Source organism: Vipera berus (assembly GCF_964194415.1).
Source record: "Vipera berus genome assembly, chromosome: 2".
Taxonomy (NCBI): Eukaryota; Metazoa; Chordata; class Lepidosauria; order Squamata; family Viperidae; genus Vipera; species Vipera berus.
In genome coordinates, this window is record NC_138203.1 from 233,408,953 (window position 1) to 233,433,038 (window position 24,086).

General features: G+C 38.6%; 1 protein-coding gene across 1 annotated transcript in view; it reads right to left on the bottom strand.

Annotated features, from left to right (window-relative positions):
• The window catches only part of DNAH12 (dynein axonemal heavy chain 12), a gene marked incomplete at its 5' end in the record, with an annotated part of 110,800 nt that overhangs the window by 64,507 nt on the left and 22,207 nt on the right, over positions 1-24,086 (bottom strand). Inside the window, 18 exons of the mRNA XM_081316993.1 lie at positions 3,246-3,384; positions 5,500-5,651; positions 6,512-6,700; positions 6,963-7,082; positions 8,966-9,154; positions 9,244-9,327; positions 10,221-10,361; positions 10,991-11,174; positions 13,184-13,293; positions 14,605-14,724; positions 14,843-15,088; positions 16,892-17,131; positions 17,941-18,093; positions 19,085-19,257; positions 19,484-19,640; positions 20,434-20,553; positions 21,038-21,320; positions 21,449-21,570. Of these exons, the coding sequence (XP_081173119.1) occupies positions 3,246-3,384; positions 5,500-5,651; positions 6,512-6,700; positions 6,963-7,082; positions 8,966-9,154; positions 9,244-9,327; positions 10,221-10,361; positions 10,991-11,174; positions 13,184-13,293; positions 14,605-14,724; positions 14,843-15,088; positions 16,892-17,131; positions 17,941-18,093; positions 19,085-19,257; positions 19,484-19,640; positions 20,434-20,553; positions 21,038-21,320; positions 21,449-21,570 (2,922 nt within the window). The remainder of the gene's footprint in view (positions 1-3,245; positions 3,385-5,499; positions 5,652-6,511; positions 6,701-6,962; positions 7,083-8,965; positions 9,155-9,243; positions 9,328-10,220; positions 10,362-10,990; positions 11,175-13,183; positions 13,294-14,604; positions 14,725-14,842; positions 15,089-16,891; positions 17,132-17,940; positions 18,094-19,084; positions 19,258-19,483; positions 19,641-20,433; positions 20,554-21,037; positions 21,321-21,448; positions 21,571-24,086) is intronic.

Sequence of the window (24,086 nt, forward strand, 5' to 3'; positions counted from 1 at the left end):
TCCTAAAAGTAACTATTTATGAGATGGATGAAATAAAAAAAAACCTGTGGTACTAGTAGGAACATTATAAAACTCAAACGTATGCATTATTGTTATTTTTGAAACTTCATGAAGAATCAATCATTTGTTTCAGCATCCTCTGATCCTAAGAGAAGTTTCAATTTTTCTACTCTAAAGATAAAAGGGATATCTTGTATAATTATTATGAAGAAAATTTAAAAGAACTCATCCACATAATGAGTCTCAAATAGCTTTCTCCACATGCATCCATAATAAATGCAGATTGCCACTTACAGCAAACATATGCTGACAAACGTATCAATTCACCTCTAACAGGGATGCATCTGTGGCAATATCCTTCCTGATTTAATCAGATATTGACCCAGATGATTGAAAGTATGTAAAACTAAACAGAGATGCAAGCCACATTGTGCTGCAGAGTATATTGCAGTATGACACATTTCTAGCACACAAAATGCAGATGCAGACAAATGTTAATCTAACTTGTAATTTTAAAATCATTTATAAATGGTTTATAAAAGGTTTGTGGGTAAGTAAAACAGCTGATCATGAATCTTAAATAAAATCCACTTAATTTTTGAACAAAAATACCGTATTTTCCGGCGTATAAGACGACCCGGCGTATAAGACGACCCCCTACTTTTAAGAAGATTTTGAAGGTTTTGTCTTATACGCTGGAAAATACTTACCCGCCGGCCCTCCCGCTGCTCCCGTGCTTCTGCCGGCCCCCGAGGCGCAGCGTTTCCCGGGCGGCAGGCAGCGCCAGAGGGCAGCCGCCACCCCGCCACGGCAGGCGCCCATCCTGCTTCCCCCCCCCAGGCCTTGAACTTCTCCCATTCGGCGCAGGGCGGGGCAGCTCCGCCCGCAGCCTCTTTTTTAGAACTCACGTGCCGCTTCCCTCTCACTGTCGGCCGAGGCGCGCTCGGCCCGGGCTCCCGGTCCCTCTTCCCGGCCGGCTTCCCGCCCTGCTCCTCATGCAGCTGGCCTGGGCGTGCAGCCTCTCGGTGTGGCTGCTTTTCCTGGGCAGCCTGGCAGTGCGGCTCCTGCGCTCCGACCTGTTGCTGAGCCGGCGGCTGCTGCTACGCGTGCGCGTGGGGCTGCTGGCCGTCTTGCAGGCGCTGGGCCAGGACGTCCTGCCGCTGCCCCTCAGCACCGCACTCACGGCGGCTGCCTGCTGGCTCGTCTCGGCCAGCACCGCCCGGCGGAAGCACATCCCCGCGGGGGGAAGAGCGGTGCTGGTGACAGGTGAGTCCGGAAGGAAGCCTGAGGCTACAGCTTTCCCAAGTTGCTGGTCCCCAAAAGTTAGGCTCCCCAAGTCTCCTTCCTTCCCTCTTTGCCCCATGCGAGTTTGCTCGAATGTTGCAGCTGCTGGAAGGCCCCGCCAAACAGGAAGCTAAGCCTATACCTTCAGAACTGCAAAAAGCCACATGGTTCCTCGCGGGGCTTCCCGGAACAAGGGGCCGGCAGCCGCAGCCCCAAGCCAGGCCGAGAAGAGCGGCAGGCACGGGGGAGGAGCGGGGCCAGAGGGGGAAAGCAGGCCCAGGGGGCGCCGCCCTCGCCCCAGGCCAGGCTCCGGGAGAACCTTCAGCACAGGCCAGCCCCTCTCGCCTTTGTCCGCCAGCCCGCCTCGCTCCCCGGCCTCTCCCAGCGCCTCTGCCGAGCCACTCGTGCGGGAAGCGCCGCTCGGCTTCACGCGGCCCACCCAGCAGTCCCTGGAGAGGCGCACACCACACACCCCCATGAAGGGAAAGGGAAAAAGCGCCTCTCCGCCGCGGCTCCGGGTCCTCGGCGGCTCGCACTCCTAGTTGCAGGCTGCTCTTCGGTCACCCGCCGGGAAACTTGCCAAACCGGGAGAGCGACTGCCGCGCCCACGCCCCGCCTGGGACGCCGCGCCTGCCTGCGTCTTCTGGGGACTCCTCCTCCTCCTTCCACCCTCCCGCCGCCCTCTCGCCTCACGAAACGGCCTCTTAGTCTGGCGCGCAGCTCCGATCCCGGCTGCCTGCTGGCTCGTCTCCGACAGCACCGTCCGGCGGAAACGCATCCCCGTGGGGGGAGAGAGCGGTGCTGGTGACGAGTCCGGCGGGCGCGAGGCCCTCCCTATTGATTGATTGGTGATTGGCCCAGCTTTGCTCCTTTCCCGCCAAAGGGGCGCCTCGCCTTATTGTCTCTGAGCTCTCTCGCCTGCTGCGCTGCTGCTCTCAGTTCCGCACTCCGAGCAAGCAATTCTTGTGGTCAGCGCGAGTCAGGCGGTGCCTCGGCGGGAGCAAAGGTTCTCCCTTCCTACGGTCGAGCGGGGCGCCTCTGGGGACCGCCTGCCCGTCCTCTCGTCGGGGACCTGACAGCCAAGCATTGGAGGCGCTAGCACAGCCAGTCCTTGAGCGAGCAACGGCAGCAGCTGCAGTAGCCGCCCCAGAAGCTGACGAGTTTGCCTTCCATCACCCGTTCGCCGTCGGCCGCTTAACCACGGGTCGCCATCGCCTGCCTCCATTCAGCCCAGGGCTCCAGCCGAGCGGGAGTCATGTTTCTGCGAAGAGGCGGCGGCCGTGGCGGCGGCAAGGGACTCGAGAAAACTTCCTGTGCCTCCATTCACCCAGCGATCCCGCCGCCCAGCAGAAAAAAGATCCGAAGGTGTTTTTTTTCCGGCGTATAAGGCGACTGGGCGTATAAGACGACCCCCCAACTTTTGAGGTGATTTTCAGGGGTTCAAAAGTCGTCTTATACGCCGGAAAATACGGTATGTATTTTTATAGAGATATAGATATATATAGATATATACACACACATTTTTACATAGGAGTTCTTGAACCATTCTCCTATTTTTGCCCACAACAACATTGATGTGAGAGAGGTCACATCAATGTCCCTACAAGATTGTCTATGCTTAAATATAATATGTTTTATTCAGTGGTGGGATTCATATATATGAACAACAGGTTCTCTGTGTGGATGCCACTTCTGGAAGTCCATTCTGGGCCTGGGCAACAAAAGATTAGCTACCGGTTCTGGCGAAGTGGTGTGAACCGGCTGAATCCCACCACTGGTTTTATTGTTAATTATATCATTTACCTAAGTAAATAATAGAAGTAAATGAACATTCATGTCAAATGAATCTAAATGTAAACTGCAGGCCTAAAACAAAGTAGGGTTCCAGCAAAAATAAATTTTAAAAAATTCAAATTGTAATAAAAGATCCCAAATTCCCCAAAGAGAACTATCTCACTAACCTGGGTTTGATTGGCACTGGTTCGAGCTGAAAAGTTAAGGAAGAATGGGAAGTAGATATCCTTTTGTAAGTGGTGCATCAGCTTGTCTTTTACGTATACAGACTTCCCAGTACCAGTAGGTCCCACAAAAAGCAGAGCCCTTGGTAAGAAATTCAGACAGATATTAGGTTTTCATGAGTAGGCTAAACTAGATAGTTAGTACTATTAAACAACAGCAATTGATTCTGACATTTTTTATTGCTTGAGAATCATATGACTTGCTTTATAATTTTAGTTATTGATGGAATCATAGAGAAATAAAAAAATAAATACAATACAATGCATGTAGAAGTTCAGTATCTTAAACAGAAAATTCAGGCAATCATATGTGCAAGATTGATGTCAGTCTCACTGAATGGACTAGACCACTAGGAGTCAACTCCACAGGAAGATTTAAACTATATTTATTGAGACTGGCTATAATAACAGACTTGCACATTTGATTGTGCTATATCTCCTCCTTCCTATACTTCAGTGGATTTGGAAGGTGTCCATCTGAGCTACTTTCAAACATCATCTATCTGTTGTGGACTTAAAATCATCTCTCCTGAGTGGCACCACTGACAACATTAGCATCATTAGCGTTTGTGATGATCTTTCTGTTTTCCCAAGCATTTGGTTGACTTTTAATTGTATTTTAACTTTATTGTAATTCTTAGTTTTAAATGGCTGCTATGATATTGCCTAGTTAATATAATGTTTTTATTTTGCAATGTATTTTATGTTATCATATGGAGTTTTAACTGAGAATATATTTTAGTGAGTTATATTGTGCACTGCACAGAGAGTTTTGGCTATCAGGCAGTTTAAAAATTAATACACGAAATAAATAAATAAAACTGTCAACTTCTGGAACAAACCTGGCTGAAGCCATCTTTGTTGTTCTGAGTTGCCACAGGATGGGGGGAGGGAAGAAAACAACAGCATTGCTAGACTAAACACAGAGCAGTCCCATGGGAACCAAGGTCATTCCCAAAGGAGCTGGAAGATGGACAGAAGAAGTTTCATGGAGCCCGCCAATTGCTTTCATTAGTCAGTGTGATCAATCACATAGCAGAGGGGAGGAAATTGTTAGATTTAATTACATTGAAACCCTAAGGGGAATTTTAGAGTTGGTTTCACTTTTGACCATGCCGATATTATGTATCCAATAAACATGTTCTTTGAGGAAACTTCAAGTCTCGGAGTTATGATTTATTTGATTTCATTAGTCGGAACTTTGACAAAAACTACAACTGAACTGGATTTAAAACCTCTGATCATGAGGAACTTTTGAATATTATTCATAGCCCAGGGCACCACTATTATACCTTTTAATATTTGCACTGCTATTTACACAGCTCCTAAGTGAGCTACCTTATTGTACTAAGGTATTTTACTATTACAGCAGTCAAACTTAGTCAAATTTTTTATTACTGTTATTAGAAACAAGGTAAAGTCCAGTGGTGTCCATTGGAATAGAAATAGAAATTGAGTACCTTCTACATAGAGCAGTGGATCAACATATTGGATCAACAGTCCAATATATTAGCCTATGTAAATTAATAGAAACCAATCTTTTATAGCTTATCAGGGTTTATTGAGATAAATCCATGCATTTAAGCCTAGCAGAGTTCCTCTTTATACAGCTATTTAACACTGAATTCACTTCAGCATTTTTCTGAGAACATAATAAGTTCTAATATGAAAATGGAACACCTCTCCACATAATTTCCTCTCCTTTTATTTTATGGTGGCCTGCTTTGCAGATACATCCTATTGCATATTGGCTTGAAATATGTATGCAGTGAAATGGTGCTAGAAAGGGCAATGAAATTAAATGACCTTTAAAGCAATTGAGCATTCTACTTTCGTAGAGAAAGTTCTACAATTCTAAATATTTTGTGATACAATAATAATACACCATCTAATATTACTGTGTTTCTAATATTAAGCTCCACAAAATATTCTTTAAAACAATATGTTCTTGTATGCATCTGATTTAATGAGTATTAACTTTTATCTTAAATTTAAGTTAAAAGTTAATACTCATTAAATCAGATGTATACAAGAACATATTGTTTTAAAGAATATTTTGTGGAACTTAATATTAGAAACACAGTAACACTAGATTCTTCTTTGTTAATTAGACTGTAAAACAATTTCTGGATGCTTTACATAGAGTTCATGTGGAAAATGAAACATTTGTATAATTAAAAGGAACACGCTTTCTTACTTTCCATATTTAATGCACAATTCCATCAAATAGGTATATCTGACTGTGTCCATTGTTGGAACTATAATGTCTTGAACTTTAATACTTTTATCACTATAATTGATGTTTTTAACAGCTTCATTCCAATGTGCCCAACGTCCTTTTCCTTTTAACTATGAAGAAATGCAAAAATAATTTCTGCTTCATTAGAACTTTATAGGTATCAGCATCTCTTTTAATATCAAAGCAATTAAGTTAAAACAATGAAACATGTTAAAGGATAAAACACTATGTAACTTAAGCACATTTTCTGCTTCTATACCAATAATGGGGGCCCTTCCATACATGTGTTTCCATTAGAAGTCATACTAATGATAAAGCATTTATTTTCTCTAAACCCTATTCTCTAGTCTAGAACAAGGATTCCTAAACTTTTTGCCATCTCAACTCATTTTAGCGTAATACTTCCCTTAAAAAACACAAATATAAATCAACATAAACAATAAAAGCAATATAATGTAACTTTGGGAAAGATAAATTTATTGTAACAATGTACAATAAAGAGATTCTTCACACTTTCCCTGTACTCTGTCTGTACCTCCTCAAGAGAGGTAGGCATGCCTCATAGTTTGGGAAACCCTGCTCTAGAAAAAATGAAGAAACGTATTTTCTTGACTGCAAACTAAACTTTTTCAAACATTCCTCCACCCCATGTCCCCCATATCAATAGCTTCTCACTACTACTTCCTATAAAAGCTAGATGGGAAGGAAGATTTTACCTATTTCTTCTTCTATTAGTACAGAAAGGGATAATATTAAAGAGGTTTGTCTTAAAGACAATTACTTAAAAATGTATTACATCTTTCATGAATTTTTCAACACTTGATCATATGCACAGATTATCCTGAGACATATACTAGTGTTTAATGAAAGCTAATATTAGTGATGATTTGTTTCTTTCTTATAGAGCAAATATGAGAACAAATGTAACAAATTAAAATAATTATCAATTAGTCTAAAGCAGATTCCATACCTCAAACATATAATCATATACCAATCCTTTTTCTTCAAATGGATGTTCCCATTTTCCTATGCCTGCTGGTATTGGATGTTCATCCAACTTTCCTATGACAATATCTCTCATAAAGTTATCAAATATAATCCGACCATCACTATCACAGGTTGCTCCAATAGACCAAATCATAGCAAAAGCAAAACAACCCTTCCAAAAGAATAAATAAATAATTTGTATTTCATAAAATATGCTCATGGAGAAATTAGTAACTAAATATAATTATTCTAATTTCAATACATTTGCTACAGTTATAGCAAATTTCCAGATAAAATATTTGAAGTGCGCATTATTTATCTATAGTAACACAATATTTTATACTTTCTCTTACATTAACTCAAAGGGTGAAATTTAACAAAAAAATTATAACCAATTTTTAAGGTTAAAACATATATTAAATTATGAGACCAACCGTAACCCATTTATGGATATTTTTATTGCTTGGATCTTTTTTTGCTTTGTGACACAACAGTATTTCCAACAGCCGTGTGAGAGATACCACATTATTGCTATTGCTGGTGGGAACTAACTCCTGTAAGAGAAGAAGAGTAACAGTATATATGTACTTGTGCAGAACATATATAGAAATTTCTATCATAATTATTGTACTATTAGGTTTGACCATATTTTATGTTTTAAGAGTGCATATTTGAACAGCTACAGATATGATTCAAGTGATATTATTATAATATTTTATTAAAAGTTTATAATTGTTTTTATTTCATGTAGCTTCTCTCTTAATTACTCGTAAAACTTACTCAACAAATAACTTTTATTATTTTTTGTAACAGAGCATCATAGTGAATGTACAGAAAACCTTAAGTCATACAAATTAAAATTATCCACAGCTATGAAATGCTGGTTGGTCAGACCAGGAGACATGCCTTTTCTGATCTGACACCTGTCCAATGAAATATTTTGCCTGGGGAGATTAGAATGGCCACAGTCTTGATGGCCTTTGTAACCAGGCACAAAAGAACTGGTTATGTGTCCAAGGCCTGAGGCCCCAAGTGTGTGAAGAGACGAGTCTCCTGTCTAGGTTGGTGTCTCTTAATTTTTTACCTTCAGCAGCTGCTAATTTTAATTTTTATATGGCTGATTGTGATTTTTATTTTTATTTTGCTGTCCATGTGGACTCACTTGTTGACATGGGTAGTGTCAGGACCCACCCCAATCCAAGTCTTAGGAAAACAAAAACTCTTGGAGTCAGTTCTAGTCCAAAAGGATTTTTTACTAGGACATGTTTGGTTGTGGAAATACAAGATAGGACCTGGTATTGTTTTGCAGATTGAAACTTTATAAAGAGTTCCCGGTTTAACCCCCCCTTCCCTCAACCCCATTTGGTCAGCCCCCCATCATTTACTTCGTGTCATCCCTTTCGTGGGAAAAAGGGAACTTAGGATCTTTACGGTTATTGCCATCTTCCTTTACAGGTTCAAATGGAGACACAGGACAGATGCCTTCTTCCCTAACCCTCCCCTTTGTTCCCCCAGTTCAAAAGGTTTCCCTTGGCCTTTGAAATAACCTAAGGCAGGCTGAATCCACATCTGCTCCTCCTTTCTCGGGAGATGGCACAATCCAGGGGGCGGGGATAATGTTTTAAACATACATTTATGAATGTGATATAAATGGATTCTGACAGGTAGCATGCAAACTGTTTACAGAGTAACTGATTCTTTGGGAGTTTTCTATCCATTCATTTCTAAGGTTCCATTCATATCAACACATTATCCCTTCCCAGCTTAATTTGACGATGTAGGTTACATTTGCATAATAGATAATGGAACAGAGGTTGAACTATCCATATAATTGGATAGTTACAATTTTTAGATTACTGTACTTCCTCCAGCAGTTTCATGCAGATGTTTAAAAAATGAGGGTTGGGGGCATGGATAGAGCCTAGCAGACACAGGGTGAAACAGAAGTCAACATCATTTGAACTCATCCCTACAGGTAAGTAAGGCCAGAACCTTCCAACCCAAGAAATAATCTCCAGCAGTTATTATGGATAATAGCAAACAATATTTGAGAGTTCTGGCAGAACTAGGAGCAAGATTCAAAAAACCAGTCTTAGTATAAGTAGTCCTCATTTAGCAGTTGCCTTGTTTAGTAACTGAAGTTATGATAGTAATAAAAAAGTAACTTTATGATCAGTCCTTGCATTTATGATCTTCGCAGGTCTGTAAAGGAAAGGAAAGCTAAACTGAGGTCATTGAGCAGTTTGTTTGCACTTAATGACTGCTTTGCTTAACAACATACTAAGGTACTGGTCCTTATTGTGGTTGCTAAATGAGTTCTCCCTATACTCAAGCAGTTTATTCATATCTTTGAACTAGAAACCTGCCTTCACCAAGATACGAGTCTGTCAATAAAAATAGGCTGATTAAATCATTTTCCTAGAGAATGCCAAATTACCTTGCACTGTTTCCGACGAACTCGCAAAGCAGGAGGTACTAACCAATCAAAAAGGTCTTCAAACAAGTCTTGGAATTCCTTTTCATTCAGGGGTTCGGGAAGTGTGCTCAACCATGAAGTAACAAGTGGCTTCCATCCCAACTGCAAAGGCTCTAAATAAATCATTCCGCATCGACTGACTGTAGCTGGCTACAGCAGAATAATAAATATATTTTTAGAATCTCATTCTGGTACCAATTTCAGATTCAGAAAACTATTTTAACTTGGTTTTAACTTACTGAAGCCTGAGATAGATCCATAGCCTCAAAGATGAGGCTCATCTGAGGTGACATTTGAATAATTTCTCCACTCATCAAACATAGCTGCAAACAAAAACAGATACCAAAAAAAATCTAAATTATATGTGTGCAATCCTTTTATAAAGGATTCTGCCAACCTTGGGTTGAGAAAGAAAGTGTCTCAAGCTAAGGCCAACCTAGTAGATGCATTCAGCATAGCTAAACATAAAAATCACCATAGTTTTTGTAAGATTTTTCATGCCTTGAAACTTGTCCTGAGGAGGAATACAATAATGTGACAGGTTTGCTGTATGCAGCCCATGACAGCAGTTCTGTTGCTTTTACTAGTAGAAATGGTAAATCTTAATATGTTATTAAAGGACAAGCTTCGTGAGTATTTTTAAAAGATAGGGTTTATCAGTACTTTTTTTGTAAAACAAAAAGGTGCCGGAACTCACACATGTTATACAACCTGCCTTGCCTACCCTACAAGGTTCCATCCAAAAAAGGTGCCGGAACTCCGTTCTGAGCTTTCTATGAGAAAAAAAGCCCTGGGGTTTATAATAGAAAGCTTTTACAAAACACTTGGTTGTTACATTCTTGCTCAACACATGAACTAATTGTTTTCATTTCCTTTTCTGCAGTTGTTTGTATTCAATCCTTTTTTATTTTTTTAATCATGCATTCCCTTTTCTTTAACGTATTTTTAAAAATGTGAGTTATAATACATATTGTACTGCAAAGTCTTTTTTCAAAATAGGCACAATGAAGATTGTTGCTGAAATATAATTGAACTTTTCTTTTTACATTATATGAATAATTAAAACATAAATAATAGAAAAAATAAACTTCCTAAATTCTGTTTAACTGAAAATTAAGTACAGTATATGTATACAATAATTGGAAGAAGCAGATAATTTGGAAGCTAATGCAATCCCTACCCCCACCCAGCAATCCAATGTAATTAACAGCATTACCTTTTTGTTGTCATCCAACACAGTATTCATACTTTCTATCCAAAGAGTATCAATAGGACCATCAAAAACAACCCATTTGCGGTCAGGTGTTTCAGTTAAAGCAAATTCTCGAAAAGTATTGGCAACTATGCCATCTGTCCACTAGAATGAAGAAGAGAGACATAAGGAAACTTTAATTGCTTATAATGACCTAACATGTACACTGATTTGCGAATATATGTATATATGCGCAACTAGTCGTGTTTCAAACACATACCATATTAAATTGACAGTCAGCAAACTACATATACTATTAAATGATCAAACTAAGGTTAAGAATTTTTCTCCATGATTGCTGACAATTGTGCAGTGACTTGATAAATTTCATTAAAACACTTCCACCCTCTAGAATACCATTCCCATGGAGATATGTATGACTCCCGCTCTCCAAGTGTCCGGGCAGCCCCTTAATATCTGCCTGTGCTGCTAGGTTAGGGTGTTTGTGAAGCCTAAAAATATGTCATTCTTATTGCCTTGTGTGGACAGTTATGTTTTGCTATGTTACATTTTAATTATACAATTGATAAGATGGGTAGCCTTAACTACTCAAATAAAAAAGGATTGATCTTCTTCACTTTAATTTGTATTTGGAACATTTTCTGAAACGTGCACAAAAATATACAAGTACACATTAGCAATTTCATGAAGCTACCCTACCTGAAGATTTAGATTGATCAAAACTATAAGGTACATTTTCGTAATCTAAGCCTTAAGGAATGTATAATGTTTACCTCATGAGATACTGGATCAAATCGTCCAAAGAGTTGTCCCATAGTAATAGCTTTTGGATTGACAGTTCTGTGTATTACCTTTTCTTCTTCTCCATACCCATGCTGGTTCATTAAGGAAAGTGTATCTGCTAATACATGCAGAACTTTGGTCTTGCCAGAAAAAGGCTCTCCTACAAGCATAAACCTGGTAAAATAAAAGTTGTTTTTCAGCATTTTTTTTTCAGCCCAGAAAAGCAAAGGGATTATTCACATAATTAATCCTGAAGAAATCTATACCCATTTATTGCCATAAAAGTGAAAATGGAATTATAGAAAAGGAAAGAATGAGAGAGCAGGAGCACACTGAGTTTTTACGAAGTTACAATAAGGAAAACCAGCTGAATTTTTCAAGCGGAATAGTGTCCCTCCAGAACATCAGTCAGCCTCTACTGGTTTTCCATAACTTATTAAAATCCCAATTAATTCAGACAGTCTTTTGGGATGTGAAGGAATACTATTGCTTGTCAAGAGTTTGTTTAATGTATCATTGTGCTTATTTTATTGTTTGTTTCTTTTATATTTACACTATATACATATAATGTATTTTATGGACATATTTTTATCACCAGGTGATCACATTAATCAAATAAATAATGAATCCCAATTCCAACAGCTCAGTCATAGCAATAGCAATAGCATTTAGCCTTATATACAGTCTCATAGTGTTTTACAGTACTCTTTTGCATGTATGCAAGCTGCATATATCCATTCACTTTTCCATTGGAAGATCTCTTTCACACTTTTTTCCAAAAATGCAAGGTGATCATACATTAGGTACAGTTATAGAGGTATGTCTGACTTATTACATATTGCACTAAAGTCATAATGTGCCAGATTTTGCACTGCTTTGGAATACTATGTGAATCCAATAATAGACTCCCTATGTTGAACTCCTTACAACAGCATACATTTATAAAATCAGCCATAGTTCCAACTGCCCCTTTTCTTAATCATTCATCTTCTTTACTCTGTCTTTGACAACATGGCAAGATTGTTTAGGAGAATCACTTTTAGACAAATAGTTAAATATATCATTTTGCATACCATGGCATTTTGCCATGTCCAAATATCTTTTTCACTTTTAATACAAACTTGAATTTCCTTAAACAAATACATTATAATTCAGAGTTCTGAGTTTTTCACATAGTATTGTCACTTTAACATTTAACTCACTGTATGGACCAATCTTATTAGGTTTACTCCATTGGGTCTCTTGAATATGATAAAAAACATGCCCCAAACCAAGAAATATTGTAATAAATGTTATTAATACCAAAAGAAATTATATTATATTACTGTTTTATTCTTACCCCTGACTCCTCTCTATCTGCTTTGTTCCAAAAGCTGGACTGACTTATTTCTCTAAACAGAATACACTTAAAACCTGGCTAATATCCAGGAGTGAATTACAACAGAATAGTGCAAGTTCATACAACTGTGATCATGTAATGGAATGGAATGGTTTGTTTTGTTGCCTTATATTTAAAAAAGAATGTGAGAAAGTGGAAAGTGAGAAAAAAATGAAGTCAAGCTATTCTCCAAAGCACCTGAAGCAGTGGATGGAAACTAACCAAAGAGAAAAACAACCTAGAACTAAGGAGAAACTTCCTGACAGTTAGAACAATTAATCAGTGGAACAACCTGCCTCCAGAAGCTGTGAATGCTCCAACACTGGAAGTTTTAAGAAGAGACTGGACAGCCATTTGTCCGAAATGGTATAGGGTTTCCTGCCTGAGGAAGGGGTTGGACTAGATAACCTCCAAGGTCCTTCCAACATCATCATCATCATCATCATCATCATCATCATCATCATCATCATCATCATTATTATTTAGATTGAAGTTATGAAGTAACCCTGAGTACATTCATCACCTATACTAGCATGGTTAAATCTTCTTCTATTGTCATTATATAATGGAAAAGTTAAGCTTCTTGTTTTCTATGACCCTTGCATCTAACCACAGCATACACATGGTATGGCATCATCTTTCTCCTATCCATCCCAGTCATATCACTTTTATCTGATCCCCAATGGGATAACCTTACATTATTCTTAGTTGTATTGCAATTAACATTTTCTCCTGTAAACCAACTATTATATTGGTGAAACCATAACAAATACTTATGAAGGTTACTTATTATAAATTTACTTACCCATGTCTAACTATCATCATTTCATAAGTCTGTATCATCTTTTCTAGAAAAACTTTAACAGGCTGAACATTATGCTCTTTACAACATTCGTTTGCACATTCCAGAAAATCCTGAAATACAGTTTTAAAAAATAAATTCTATATTTTCATTTCTTGAATATAATTGAATAATATAATTCGAAATATAACATTACTCGATATCAAGAATATATTAAGAATGGCCCTGGAAAGAAAATTAACACTGAGGTAAGTCACATTTGTTTCTTTAATCAATTTATTAGATTTATTTATTCAATTTGTAATGGCCTCTCATCCTGTTTATTACAACTCCAGAAGGTAGCTAATGTTGGATTAAAAATAAAGAATAACCAAAAGCAAAACCCAAAATAGAAATAAAACCCAATGTATCCAAGAGGGAACATAGTTAGTAACCTAAGCCTTAAAAAAATGGCTCAACTAATACCACTGTCAATTGGCCAGGACAAGAAATATTTTCAAAATCTTATAGAAGGCCACAGGGTCAAAGCCTCTGAATCTCTGATAGGGTAGGCACCATGACAGAAACAGGCTTTCTATATCACATCAGATGGCTTGTTTCAGATAGAAGGCCCAAAGTAATTCCAATCTGTTGGGTCTTGTGGAATGGGCAGAAATGTTCAGAGATAGGCCGTCCTGAAAATAGTCTGCCTTTGTGCCATGAAGGGTTTTACAAATGTAATCAGCATCTTGAACTGCATCCAATAGTGTATTTGAAGCCAGTGCAGCTTGTGAAGTATTGCTACAACCTGAGTGTGCCATGGTGTACCTATAACTACCCACACCATGGACTTCAGTGTCCTCTTCAAAAGAAGCCACATGTAGAGTGTATTGCAATCATCTAATCAGGAACTGCTCAAAGCATGAGTGACTGTGAACATACTGCACAATCCTTTATAATGTACTGAATAATCCTAAATATATTAAATAAGAGTTTAATTGTGTTCAACTACCATCCTTTGTAGTTGACTTTTGAGTGACTTTTGAGTGGACATGCATAGAATTATACTATCGGTCAGCTATTCTGGTTGTTTGCTAATGGAGTTGGACTTTTTAAATTATGATGACATTGAAAAACATATTTATCAAGAAAGCTGGGCTAGATTATCAAAAGTCTAGAAAGACTATTCTAGAAACAAAGACATAAATGTCAAAATTAAGCCACATTTTGAAAGAATGAAATGTGTTTCATTAATTATTAAAAGTTAAAGAACTTCTACAAATACATTGAACTTGAAAGAATTTTTGTTTCACAGAAATGGTCTAAACTTTCTTACCATAATTACAACTCAAAACTTTGTCTTCATTCTGCATATGTAGCAAATAATTATTAATTAGGGAAAATAAAAATATTATTGGCAAACAAAATTCTACAAATATACTCACACTGTAGTCAGCTTCAGGAAGCTTAATGCCAGGAAATAAATCACTTGTAATTCCCATAAATAGAGGTATGTCATGAGACAAAAATTTAGGCTCATTTACGTCTTTAATTGATCGAAGAAGCTGACAAAACAGAAAAAGCAACTTAATTAAGCAAAATTAATCTATGGTTAATTGCAAAACTATCCACTTAACCTGAATGCATTAATTTCAAATTTGTACACTGCAAGGCAGTTCTTACCAGTATATCTTCATTCTCTGTTGGAAATTTTAGTTTTAAGTTACCCGCAGCTATTAGTACTGCTTTGACTGCACGCATTCCATAGTCATAATGAAACTGAGATGAAAGTTGTTCTGAACACAATCTATAGGTCATTACTATCTTCACAGACAATGGCTTAGCATTCAGAAATCCATAAGAATACAGAGAGATTTCAGCAATGAGGGCATAATTAGGAACCATCATGGCAACTGTTCGGAAAAGAACCTAAAAGAATAGAATAAAAATGTATGTATTGCTATGATCTCTGAAAACGAGTATCACAAAATTACTGTAGTTTGTATGAGCAATATCTATAATCTTTCACAATAAAAAGCCATGTAATAAAATTGCTCTGCAGTAAAGGTTTATTTTAGATGTGTGTGTGACCAGTAAGCATTCTTTTATAAAGCAGTAGTGCTCACTTCAGACTGAATCATTTCAAAAGCCTATAGAGCAATGCTTTTCAACCTTGGTCCTAGAAAGAAAATTTATATTACCGTGTTTCCCTGAAAGTAAGCCCTCCCCTGAAAGGAAGCCCCAGCTGATTTTGGGGGGGATGGGCCTAATATAAGCCCTCCCCCAAAAGTAAACCCTACTTAAGAGCCTGCGCAGACCTCTGCGACGAGGCAAAGCCGGTGGGGGAGGGGGGATCTGACCCATGGTATGCCAGTTGCTTATGGCCGCCCGGCTTGTTCCATAGCTGATTTCGGCTGGCTGCAGCCGTTTGCTGCCTGACACGTTGCGCCCATTGCCGCTGCCATGAGGCTTGGGGGATCCCCCTATCTGACCCACATGCTGGTATACTGGTTCCTTACCACTGCCTGGCTTGTTCCACGGCATCGTGGCAGCAGCACTGGGTGTGATGCACGAGACAGCAAACGGCCGTTTGCCTTGGCCATTTGCTGCCAGCCATGGCCATTTATTGCAGACTACGGCCATTTGCCACCTCACGTGTTGTGCCCAATGCCACTACCATGAGGCTTGGCTCCATCTGACCCATGTGCCAGTATACCGGTTCCTTACCGCCGGCTGGCTTGTTCCACGGCCTCATGGCCGTGCCATTGGTGAGCCCAATGCGGCTCAGACAAAAGCAGCCGCAGAACAAGTGGACAGATTCCCCCCTCACCTGCCTAGCCCATTTCCTTTCACATTCAAGCCAGACTGCTGGCGCTTTCGGTCACCTGGCCCTCTTCACAGCTCTGCCTACAGAACCACCAAAGTGGCAGGTGGGAGCACCGAAGGCTCGAGGAGGGAGGGTGCTGTATCAAGCAGGTGTCCTGCCATCAGTGCCCATGCCAGCTGCCCCTTCCCCGTGGAGCTGGAGAGCTTGCCACACCACTGCCCAGATGCCCTCAATTCCCCCAGGAATTGCATACCTTTGTTTGCCTGACTTCCAGCACTGTCCCATTTCTTCTTCATGCTCCTCCGCTGCTGCATGCAGGGAAACAAAAGAAGTTTGTGTGGGGGGGAAGGTCAATCAGTCAATTCCAACTTTGCGAGATCTATGTTTTTTCGTGAGAAGTTGGAATTGATTGATTGACCTTTTTTCCCCCCAGGAACTTCTTTTGTTTCCCTGCACGTGGCAGCAGAGGAGCATGAAAGAGAAACAAGACGGGGCGTGTTCGCAGCCTGCTGGTACCGGTAAAAAGTAAGCAATACCCAAAAGTAAGTCCTAGTGCTTACTTCAGAGCCCAAAAGAAAGAAAGACCAGGTCTTACTTTCAGGGAAACACAGTACTATAGGATCTCTAATTCTTCCATTCTCAGAAAATCATATCCATCTTCAATTTATTAGTTTATTAATTCATTCAAGACAACTGCCACTTTCACTAATTTATATGCATATCTATTGTTAGAAATGTTAAGTGGTATACAAGTAATATATTGGCACATGATGTTTATATGACTACCTATTTTATGCATATGAAATACATGCACCTTTCTAGGTGAAGCACTCACAGTCTTAATACATGGCTATTTAAAAGTATATCTGAATTACCCTATTAATCTATTTATTTTGCTATTTTACCTTCAGATTATCTGGTAGTTCAGAGCGACCTGCATAACCTGGATTCATAGTAATAGCAACAAAACAATTGGGATTAAGCCTCAGTTCAGTTCCTTCAAAATTAAATATCTCCAGCTTCTGTTGTATAGCTCTCTGGATGCAAAGAATCTGCTGGGCTACCACAGACAGTACCTCCAGTTCAATGCGATTGAATTCATCAAAGCAGGCCCAAGCTCCTGAAGAAGCTAAACCCTTAAAAAACTGAAGACAAAACAGCAGACACAGCAATAATATATAATTTAACATGCTGACATAATTTAACCATCTGAGTCAGGATCCTCAGAACCTAACACACCAATAAAGGAGAATATTTGTAGCTCAGGGTTGAAATGAGGGGTCCTTGGTACTCTCGGAGCTTGGTTGTTTTCTTGCAGATGTTTCATTACCCAAACTAGATAACATCATCAGTGTTAGTAAGGAGTGAGGTTTGCTCTCAATTTATATTCCAGAGGCTATATAGCTATCAAGCTAAACCTTCCAAATCAATAAGGTGTTAAACTGGTGAAATTGGTTATTTAGTTGGGACCATATGTCTTAGATACCACCATATCTGTTGGTTGTGTTAAAAGGATGTCTAATTTTGTAAATGAATGGGGATCATGAAATAATATTTAAAACCTGGTTATTTCTCCAAGCATTGGGATAGTGTGAACTTACAGTGACATGAGAATATTGCAGCTTGTGTGGTTGTACTGCCAGGTTTTTCTGATTTTGGTTTTATTGTTTCTTTGGTTATATTTTGTTTTATTTTTGGATTGTAAGCTTCCCACAGTTTGGTTTTAAGATGGACAGTTATACAAGTTTTAAATAGATAAATAAATTGTTATACCTAATGTAACCAATTAAAAAACAAATAGAATTTACTAAACTTTGCATTCAGTCCTGTGAGAATGAAAAAATTACTAACAAACTATGAAGTGGGATTACTTACAAGCATTTCTTCTTTTTATGAAACCTGGGAATATTTTAAAAATTAAAATCACAGTTTTAAAAATGCAATTTCAATTTACCTTCCCCATGGCTAGGTAATCAAGGCCATCAGAGCAGTTGAAGACAACACACTGTACCGCAACAGCTTTAGCCAAATCTTTGGTGGTCTCTGTTTTACCTGTCCCAGCCGGACCTTCTGGAGCACCACCAAGATTTAAATAAAATGCTCCAATCTAAAAGAAAGACATTAATGATAATATTTCAAAATGTAAACCATCACACTTGAGAACTAATGAAATTATATGTAATCGCATAGCTAACTTCAGACCAGACCTGTCATTTCCTTTGAATCAATAATGCAGTGCATAGCTTTTTTGCTATTCCAAGAACAGATTCCTAATTCAAAACAAACTCATTTATATTTGCCATTTTTCACAATGTTATTTGAAGTTAATCAGAATCAGTTATTGTATTTCATCAGGATTAGATAACTTGAGGAATTGCTCTACATCTAGAGAACACTAAAAGGTAAGGTAAAGGTTCCCCCGCACATGCGTGCTAGTCGTTTCCGACTCTAGGGGCCGGTGCTCATCTCCGTTTCAAAGCCGAAGAGCCAGCGCTTGTCCGAGGACATCTCCGTGGTCATGTGGCCGGCATGACTAGACGCCAAAGGCGCACGGAACGCTGTTACCTTCCCACCGTAGTGGTCCCTATTTTTCTACTTGCATTTTTACGTGCTTTCGAACTGCTAGGTTGGCAGAAGCTGGGACGAGTAACAGGCGCTCACTCTGTTATGCGGCACTCGGGATTCGACCCGCCAAACTGCCGACCTTCTGATCGACAAGCTCAGCGTCCTAACCCACTGAGCCACCGCGTCCCTTAGAGAACACTACTTATACATAAATTTCATTGCTTAGAATCATAGGGCTGAAAGAGAACATTAGGTCTTTGATTCCAACTCTCTGCTCAATGTAAGAATTCAAATTAAAGAATCCATTCAACTACAGATGAAAATATCCAGCAAAGGAGAATTCAATACTTCTATTAAATTAATAAATTTAAGAACAAGGGTAGAGTATTACAATCTCACTCTTTAATACCAGAAATTCTGAGAACAATAATATTTGTTCAAGGTAGCTTCAAAAATGCAAATACAATTAGGATTTATTGTAATTAACTGATTTTTTAGAATCCTTACTAGAAACTGAATTTTTAAAACCTTACCAGAGTTCGATAACATCTGTCTGTGAGAGGAGTAATAACGAGTCGAGGAGAATTGCCAAGATATTCATAAGCATATTTTACATTGCAATTGATGATGCGCACACGTACATTATCATATTCCCAGTAATATCGCAACTGAGCAAGCCACTGAAAATCTGTCTCCTTTAACACACCTAGTGGAATATAAAGAAGGAATATGTTTTAGACCTAATATTTTTTAGCAAAAAAACAGAAAAGGAAAACAATCCAAAAATAATTAAGACTTATCTAAGATGACAGAATTATTATTTTAATAAAGATAATTAATTTAAAAAATAATTTCTTAAATAAGCAGGCAAAAGTCAAGCACACAACAGTATGTATTATTTTATGATGATGAATACAAATTATGTTACATACCACTTTCAATCATTTCCATGACAACATCTCTAGCATGCACATCAATAGTGACCAAAGCACCCAATGTAATCCTTGTTTGTTTAGACAACTTTCCTCTTACCAGCTCTACTATATCATTTAACTGATGTTGAAGAGCCTGATAATAATTCTTCAAACCCTGAACAATGAAAATGGAAAATTCAACTATAAAACACACTTTACTGTGAATAGATAAGAGTTTCTCTGTGTTATTCTGTTCTTTATTCCCAATTTCATCAAACATCAAGTTTCGCTATAATAACTTTAATAACCAAATGCTGGTCATGTACATTTCTGACTTTCCCTTCACGTACGCACATAATTTTTTGTACCAAAAAAAAATTAATCGGGAATTAATTTTTAGAAATCTTATTACTTAATGACTAAATTGTAGGAATCTGCATTTAAATCTGAAACAGAAAAGGTGTCAGAAAAGGTGCTCTAGAGTTGACATGCAAGCAGACATACTTCCTCTTTAAAGCACCTTTTCTATTTTGGATCAGTGTAGCTCTATAACCCTACTACAATATCCAGAAAACAAATGTTGGATTGATGTTACTGTTCTAAAACTACTGAGATAAATAACTAGAGAATTTAGTACTGTAAGAGTCTCCAGTATTAATAAAGCCTTGAGACATAAACTTTTCTAGATATGGATAAATTAGATTGGAAAGTTGAGAAAAAGTTCAAGAAGAAAAACAATTACAAATTATCTGACAGGACAAAAACAAAACTGTATAGATATATAAATATAGTCACCAAAAGCAAAATTCTGCTTCATGGAGCGTTGACTTTTATATTTCATTTACATATATAACTGGCATCATTAATTCAACAGAGACTTAATATCATAAGCATCATAGAATAAATATAACATGGCTAAAAAGATAATACAAAAATAATATCAGAAAAAATATGAGTCATGATAGTACCTCTGGGCCACTAGCTATGGCTTCATGAACTTCACTTGTCCAGAACATTTGTGAGACGCATAGAACTACCTGCCCAGGCCATTCTCTCACCCAATCCTTTCTTGGGCTTTCTGGATATACCTAAGGTAATTATCAGTGTTATTTAGGAGTAATCATGATTAATAATATACTAAATTGAACCCAGCCACTAATTTCACAAAATGCAAAACCAAAGATTAGCATTACAATATCAAGGCTAAGCCAGTCTTTCCCCCATTTTTGGAATGGCTAATAGGTGAAGATCAGAATATCCACGTCCATTTTAATAACCATCAGCTATAAACAATAAGCAGTTTTGAGTGAGGTTACTGAAATTTGTTCTACAGTACTTATTACAGTTGGCTAACTGTAATCTATCTCGATATTGATTACTAGTTGAGTTTAATCTACGTGGAAGAAAAAACTTTCAAGCTCCTCCCATTGACTTATCTAAATCTATTCACTCTCCCATCTATTCAGCTGTAGGTTCCCTCAAAATGACTGAGAGAACACATCCAATTTAGTCAGATCTAATAATGGTGCATATCAACTAAATAAGATTCTAAATATTTAACAGAAAATATACCAGTCTTGATCTTGTAATAACATCATGAATACTCTTCAACATAAGATCTTCAACTTGTATTAGCCATTTTTCAACAGCTCCCCGAGCTTCAGAAGTTGAAATAGTTGAAATAAATTCCACACGTTCACCTTCAGTGCTATACATTGCCTTAATATCCAGATTTGGTCGAAAATCAAGTTTAGCAATGCCCTCAAAACACTTTTTCAAGTGAGGCTGGACACGGAGAGGGTCTTTAGTCTCTGATAGTATCTCCAACATCTCATCATTAGACAAGAAAAAAAAGCTAAAATAAATTAATAATGCATCAATTACTATAGTTAAGTATGTCTGCATAAAATATGAATTTAATGTATAATCTATTCCACTTTAATGTATAATCTATTCCAGCTTTAAAGAACAACAGAAGCATACCGTGGAAAGAAGAGACGCTTCTTCTCAAGATATGCATTCAATCCTTTCATGATTTTGTCAAGAAGATCATTACAGTTCTGAAGTTTTTCCAACAACCCTGTCAATGAAGTGGCAGCAAGAACCTAAAAAAGAAGAGAAAACAAAACTAAACCCTAGACTAGAATTTCTTGTCCAACAATTACACTGCTAAGTACATTTGCAACAAGGGCTTGGAAAAACCTATTACTAATTTCATATGTTGAAAAGTGGCAAAAACACATACACCAACATGCTCTTCATAGAGCCTCAGACTGTTTCTAAACACTTTTTCATTAATTTCATGTGGCTGAAAGCACTACACAGTTGAAGATGCAAGTAATGTTCTTCCATACGTCTACCAAAAATGTTATTCGTGCAGTATTTATAAACAATTCTAAGTTCAGAAATTTTGCCAGGCATCTGACAAATATTAATGTTTAAGCATGCATCAGTTAATTAAAAATTAATAAAAAATAGACTGTTAGTGGAAATCGATAATTATTTATATTGATATTTATAGCCACCTCTCTACATGCACGACCTAATTGTCATATTTTGTTAAGTTTCTGGACATTGCCTTGCAGTAGTCAAGCAGTCAAGGAATACATTTGCACAATTACCAGCTGTACATCCTAACCCTAAACCAACCATGACAATTCATCAGTTAATTGGACACTCCTTACATCAGAGTGTGATCCCATTCTGAACTGAATGAGCCGCAAATTCGGACCTTGGTTTCCTACTAACAGCAGTATTATCTGATGACTGTTTTGGTTTGTTCACTTTCATCCCAGCCTATTATCAAACTTAGGAATTGATTAAGAGTGCCAATTTTATTGTTGTTGTTGTTGTTGTTAGCTGCGAAGTCGTGTCCGACCCATCGCGACCCTATGGACAACATTCCTCCAGGCCTTCCTGTCCTCTACCATCTTCTGGAGTCCATTTAAGCTCACGCCTACTGCTTCAGTGACTCCATCCAGCCACCTCATTCTCTGTCGTCCCCTTCTTCTATTGCCCTCGATCTTTCCCAGCATTAGGCTCTTCTCCGGTGAGTCCTTCCTTCTCATTAGGTGGCCAAAGTATTTGAGTTTCAGCTTCAGGATCTGGCCTTCTAAAGAGCAGTCAGGATTGATCTCCTCTAGGACTGACCGGTTTGATCGCCTTGCAGTCCAAGGGACTCGCAGGAGTCTTCTCCAGCACCATAGTTCAAAGGCCTCAATTCTTTGGCGCTCAGCCTTTCTTATGGTCCAACTTTCACTGCCATACATTGCAACTGGGAAGACCATAGCCTTGACTATACGCACTTTTGTTGACAGGGTGATGTCTCTGCTTTTTAGTGTGCTGTCTAGATTTGCCATGGCTTTCCTCCCCAGGAGCAAGCGTCTTTTAATTTCTTGGCTACAGTCCCCATCTGCAGTGATCTTGGAGCCCAGGAAAATAAAATCTGTCACTACCTCCATTTCTTCCCCATCTATTTGCCAGGAATTGAGAGGGCCAGATGCCATGATCTTGGTTTTCTTAATGTTAAGTTTCAACCCAAGTTTTGCACTCTCCTTCTTCACCTGCAACAAGAGGCTCTTTAGTTCTTCTTCACTTTCTGCCATTAGAGTGGTATCATCTGCGTATCTTAGGTTGTTGATATTTCTTCCGGCAATCTTAATTCCAACTTTTGATTCATCTAGCCCTGCCTTTCTCATGATGTGCTCTGCATATAAGTTAAATAGGCAGGGCGACAGTATACAGCCTTGCCGGACTCCTTTCCCAATTTTGAACCAATCAGTGGTTCCGTGTCCAGTTCTCACTGTTGCTTCTTGACCCGCATATAGGTTTCTCAAGAGACAAATAAGATGGTCTGGTACTCCCATCTCTTTAAGAACTTGCCACAGTTTGTTATGATCCACACAATCAAAGGCTTTAGCATAGTCAATGAAGCAGAAGTAGATGTTTTTCTGGAACTCCCTAGCTTTCTCCATGATCCAGCGTATGTTAGCAATTTGATCTCTAGTTCCTCTGCCTCTTCGAAATCCTGCCTGCACTTCTGGTAGTTCTCGATCCACATACTGCTGAAGTCTAGCTTGTAGGATTTTAAGCATGACTTTACTAGCATGAGAAATGAGTGCAATGGTGCGATAGTTTGAACATTCTTTGGCACTGCCTTTCTTTGGAATTGGAATGTAAACTGATCTTTTCCAATCCTGTGGCCATTGTTGAGTTTTCCAAATTTGCTGGCAAATTGAGTGTAGCACTTTTACTGCATTGTCTTTTAAGATTTTGAATAGCTCAGCTGGAATACTGTCACTTCCACTAGCTTTGTTGTTGCTCAGCTTTTCTAAGGCCCACTTCACTTCACATTCTAGGATGTCTGGCTCGAGGTCAGTGACCACTTCATTGTGATTATCAGGGACGTTAAGCTCATTCTTGTATAGTTCTTCTGTGTAATTTTGCCACCTCTTCTTAATCTCTTCTGCCTCTGTTAGGTCCCTGCCATTTTGGTCCTTTATCATGCCCATTTTTGCATTAAACGTTCCCTTCATTTCTCCAATTTTCTTGAAAAGATCTCTGGTCCTCCCTATTCTATTATTTTCTTCTATTTCTTTGCACTGTTCATTTAAGAAGGCAT